Raw genomic sequence first — 5504 nt, 5'->3', positions numbered from 1 at the left:
GGTTAAAGTTTATACAAAAGGTGAGCATGACGGGGAAAAAATCCATATTAGCATGTTGGGTATCCTCAGAAGGTCCAAAATATGAGCTCTGGTTTAAATTGTTGATACGATTGTATACATTGGAATATACAAGCTGTCAAGAGTCTTCAGAAAAAAGGAGAATGGAGATGAATAAAACTTGGAAACCCTTGGCTGAATATCTGACACCCAAAACATTCTAAAGGGTGTAGACGTAGATAGCTTGGTGTAGAATTAACAAGTTTTTAGAAGTCTTCCGTGCACGTGAAGGAACAGCCAAAAACTCATCAGCATTTTGAATTCTTATGATGTCAAGTACTGTATCCTGCTGGGTTTTAAATTCTGCAAGAAATGGTTTTGTTACACTGCAAGGGAAGAGACGCTGGTACTCTGGATATATCACAGTCCGAAACAGGATGGCGTTTTCCAGGCCACCATGTACACCAATTCTGCTAGATTATGCAGGAACAGAAAAAGTTCTTCCTATAAAGAAAGCCTTCAGACACACCTCCACGGAAGAAGACTTCCATTTTCAATTGGCTCCATCACATATAAACTATCTCTTGAGGGCTAACGAGCAGTCCTACAAAATCCCTGAGTTTGATGGAAGAAATTCCAGTTCAATTTTGAAGTTTGAAAGCAACCAGTTAGGAGCAAACACTCCCAATGAGGACCGTAGAAGTGCGGCTACCTGTTTGCAGACCAAAGGGCTGCTCTTTGGTGTCTTTGATGGTCACGCGGGACATGCCTGTGCTCAGTCAATAAGTGAAAGGCTCTTCTATTACATTGCCATTTCTCTAATGCCTCAGCAAATGTTAGAAGAGGTTGAGTTTGCTATGGAGCATATGAAACCTGTGTTGCCAATTCTACAGTGGCACAAACATCGAAATGATTACACCTATAGAGAAGTAGCTTCACTCTATGTGGACCACCTTCGGGTTTATTGGCAGGAGCTAATAGAGCTTGATAATGAGATGGGACTGAGTGTAGAGGATGCTCTGGCTTATTCGTTCAAGAAGCTAGACTCTGATATCTCACTAGAAGGGCAAGTTCCCATGAAGAATGACTTGATTAGAAATCTTGCCCTTCAGGTTGCTTTCTCGGGGGCAACTGCTTGTGTTGCCCATATTGACAACATTCACTTGCATGTAGCCAATGCTGGGGACTGCCGAACGATCTTAGGGGTTCAGGAAGAAGATGGAACATGGTCTTCTCTTCCTCTCACCCAAGACCACAATACCCTTAATGACATGGAACTTTTAAGGTTACGAGGCGAACACCCCAAATCAGAAGAGCAAACTGTAGTAGTAGATAACAGACTTCTGGGAATTTTGATGCCTGTAAGAGCATTTGGAGATGTCCGCTTCAAATGGAGTAAAGAACTGCAGCAAAGCATCTTGGAAAATGCTTGCGATATTGAGGCTCTGAATATTTATCAGTATACCCCTCAAAACTATCATACACCTCCATATTTAACTGCTGAGCCTGAGATAAGGTATCATAAATTACGGTCTCAAGACAAATTTCTTGTGATTGCTTCTGATGGGCTGTGGGATATGCTGGATAACGAAGAAGTTATTAGATTGGTAGCAGAACATCTTTCAAGCATTAACCTGGAGGAGCTGGAACCGGAATTGACTATCGAGAAACGAAGCCTAGGCTACATGCAGAACCTGTTGCTGAAGAGGAGGGTCCGAGGGGTCCAGACCTATGACCAGAATAGAGCTACCCATCTGATAAGGCATGCCTTGGGAAATAACAAACATGGTGCCATCGAACAAGAGAAGCTTTCAGCAATGTTGAGTTTACCTGATGACTTGGCGAGAATGTACAGAGATGACATTACGGTCACCGTGATTTACTTTAATTCCAATAATGTTGAAATGTACAGCAAAGAAAAATAAGGCATAGTGATTTTTTTCATCAGTCTTTTCAGGGTTTATCCAAAGTGCTGTATTTCTCACAAAAGTCAAGCATTAAGTTCAAGTAGTAGAGAAGGCAATATTCAAAGGCATTTAGCCAGATATCTCACAAAGAGCCAAATTTTAACAGTGCCACTGCTTACCTGGCTAAAAATTAGCTGAATACACAATGAGTGTTTCAGGGGCGTTCTAGGCTGAGAAACTCATCTGGCTGAGTAGGATTTTTGTCTGCCTAGCTGTGCTGTGGAGCAGGGCTGAAGTTATCCAGGAACGTGTTCTGGATAATTTTAGCCTTAACCAGCTATATTCAAAAGAATATAGACTGTATAAAAAAAAAAAAGTGGTGCACCTGATTCCCAGCCTCCCACTCAATGCAAAAATAAAATGTCTTGTCTGGCCAGACATCTCCAGTTAGGAAAACTTTGAAATCGATGCCCCATCCTACGAACCCCTTTCTGCGCTGAGATCATGGTTCACACCGACCTATCATACCTTTATTTTTAAATCATATCTTGAGTGAGGTGGGGGGAGGCACTTTATTTTCATAACGTTTTATGTTCTATGTAATCGCCACTCGCGACAGTTCTGTTACACTGTAAACCGGTATGATCTGTATACTTTACAGGAATGTCGGTATATAAGAATTCAAAATAAATAAATAAATAGAATACTGTATTGTATTTTATTATGCTTCACAGAGTAACTTGGTATAGAAGCTAGTAACTATCCTAGTAGCTTCATTATCCTGTAACTCCATTACTCTATCATCACTCTCTTACTCTTTTATTACTCTATCATTACTTGTAGAGCTTTATACTGTTGTCCTTTATACCTGCTTATGCCTGATTGTAAGCCATCAATAACGCACACACCGAAAAATCAGCAAAACCAGGGGTAGTGGGAAAAAGGGGGGGGGAGTGGGAAAGGGATGGGGAAGTAGGGAAGATTTGGGGGGGGGGGAATATACAACATCATCATTTTTGCATACACTGCTATGGCCAGGTCAGTTGTAAAGTTGTAAAGTTGACGAGTGTTATACTTCAACACATTGTTTCCAGCTGGTTCTGTTGTATTTCAATGCTTATTTGTTAGCTTTGTTTGTCAGTAACTGATCACAGTTTCAAACACGTTAACGTCAATCCTTGGTATTGGCTCAGCAAGTATTAACTTAATTTTGTTAATTTAGCTAATTTAGCTCTTTTGAATTGTGTATATGCATAATTTGTACTTGCAAAGCTTTGTATATTGCCACTTTTAAAAGCAATAAATATAATATACAAAAAAAAAGAGTGCATAAAAGTCTTTGTTTCTCCGGAAGTACTGTTTAAAGGGAAAATAATTTTTGAGATATATTGTTTATTGCCACACTGTTTTAAAAAATGTTTTGTTTTCCTAGTGTAATAAACAAGATTTTTACCTCAAGGTTCATTCATTGCAGAGATTTATTTTGGGCCAACTTCCACTCTCAGGAAGTTTTCCTAATTTTTCTCCCTGCTTTCCCTCCCTACCCACTGGATGGGTCACTTTATTTGGCATCACAATGCCCGGCAGGAAAGAGGGATTTTCAGAGGTGCCCACTTCAAGGGAACAATGTGAGTCCCACTCCCTACCTATCATCGTGCCCCCGCCCTCAGCCTAGTACACTAAAGAGTGAGGGTCTCCACCCTGAGGTGGGTAACGTATATTCATCTTTAGAGAACAGTTGAACTTTGAACACTTTTGAAAGATCTCAATAAAAATATATTTGAGTTTTGGGACTAGCAAAGAGGGTTTTTATACTGTACAAGCTTCATGAAAATGGATTATTGTAAGGATTATTCTGCAATGTTTCACTGATGATATATGGGTGGCCACCACCTCTTCTGACACGGCATGTCAGGTGGGCAGGCTCCACCGAAAATGGGGTGACCAGGGAGCCCCCCACCTGTCATGGGCAACAAACTGCCACTTCTCCTTCCCCTATTCCTTCCCTCAATGTGACATCACCACCTTGGTACTCGCCCATCTGAGGTGGAGGGAGGGGTCAATCCTCCCCACTGCCAGTTGGAGTGGTGTTGCAGGCCTTCTTCCGGCATCTGGGGGGGAGCGGGGGGTCAGTTGAGGGAGGCATCAGGTTGAACGATTCTCCTCTGTCAGGCACAGCATTATGGCAGCCTCTGTGTGGCATCTGCATTGCATGCTGGGGGTCTCCTGGAAGCACATGCACCTGTGTAATGACAGCCCCAAGAGAGGGGCCAGGGATTGGCTGGCTGGCTGCATAGGGTTAGGATGAGTAGAGGACTTTAAACATTGGCAGCAGTGGTGATTGGCCCTTTTGAGATAACCACTACCAGTCAGCTATTGTGTCCCTCCCTCCCAGCCCCACATGAACAACCGAGTTAATCTTTATATTCATGTAATTTGTTTGTGACCTCAGATGATACCTGTATTAGTCATCTTTGTCTCAGTGGGTGTCTGAGCCTCAGGGGAGGAAGCTCAGCCCATTTTTCCAGTGTGGGGTCTGTTCCGACCAACTTTACTAGGAGCAGGAATGGGAGCTAGGGTTCGGCAAACACTGGCAAGGCATTATGGGACATAGCAGGCCTTGGAAGTTCTGCCTAGGGGCAGGTTCAAACCCATTGCTAATGTGGGTCTGATGAGGGATCACAATGGTGGCTCAGGGTTCTTGGCCCTGGTAATAATTCTATGAGACCAGCCAAGGGCCTCAACCCAGTCCTGACCAAATGGGGGATGGTCCAAGGGAGAAGAGGTATTGAGGTGCAACACCAGAGTTCTTAGTGGTATTGTTGTTTGTTAAGTGAATAAAGCTCCAGCCATACTTTTCCAAATCAAATCAAGTGTCTACTCCTCCTTATTCTGGGGGAGAGTGGGGGCAGTGAGCAGTGAGCAAAGGCCGGTGAGGGGGGGTGGTGGTCCCACTGTCCCAGTTATTGTGCTGGAATGCATGCAAGATGTGGGTTTCCACTTCATAATTTAAACATTTTTTAATTAAAATTGTATTAGGTTGGACAGAGGTTTTTTTCAACTAATGATGTTTTTTTTAATCTCTGTTGAGAGATCAGCTCCTGAATATACCTATAGCCATTTCCTCCAATCTTTTTTAATTATTACTGTGTAGAATAATTGTTTTTTGTGTTATAGGTGAGTTGATAAAACTTGAGTGAAGTCTGTTTGTTAATGAATCTTTAATGTAACCAAAATATCACCAGATATTGAACTGCTACTTGGAATGAAAAACAAAACCAAATAATTTAGGTTTTGTGAGCAAATAAAATTCCTGTTGCAAAACTACAAATCAATCAACCAACCATCATATTCTTTGGGAAGAAGTGGATCAGAGAAGTGGCAGGTATGAACTCCCATTATATTGATATTCTTGGGGTAGACCCAAAAGAACCACTGCAGAACCAATGTCAAGTTAGATGTAAAATATTAATAAGACAGGCTAAAAGAGAATTTGAAAAAAAGTTGGCCATGGAGGCAAAAACTTGTAATAAAAACATTTTAAAATATATCCAAAGCAGGAAACCTGCAAGGGAGTCAATTGGACCATTAGATAATTGT

General features: G+C 41.8%; 1 protein-coding gene across 1 annotated transcript; it reads left to right on the top strand.

Moving 5' to 3' along the window:
* The first annotated feature begins 265 nt into the window (after positions 1–265).
* On the top strand, positions 266–2545 carry LOC115089108 (pyruvate dehydrogenase [acetyl-transferring]-phosphatase 2, mitochondrial-like). Its single transcript, XM_029597068.1, has one exon. It carries the CDS (start codon positions 324–326, stop codon positions 1920–1922), a length of 1599 nt encoding a protein of 532 aa, XP_029452928.1. The 5' UTR covers positions 266–323; the 3' UTR covers positions 1923–2545.
* Positions 2546–5504: the final 2959 nt, after the last annotated feature.

This window comes from Rhinatrema bivittatum, chromosome 4 (genome assembly GCF_901001135.1).
Source record: "Rhinatrema bivittatum chromosome 4, aRhiBiv1.1, whole genome shotgun sequence".
Taxonomy (NCBI): domain Eukaryota; kingdom Metazoa; phylum Chordata; class Amphibia; order Gymnophiona; family Rhinatrematidae; genus Rhinatrema; species Rhinatrema bivittatum.
The sequence above is the reverse complement of the archived record's forward strand: the minus strand, read 5'-3'. Positions and strand labels throughout refer to the sequence as shown.

Coding starts and splice junctions, on each gene's coding strand:
- LOC115089108 (XM_029597068.1), top strand. CDS start 324: ATGATGTCAAGTACTGTATCCTGCTGGGTTTTAAATTCTGCAAGAAAT.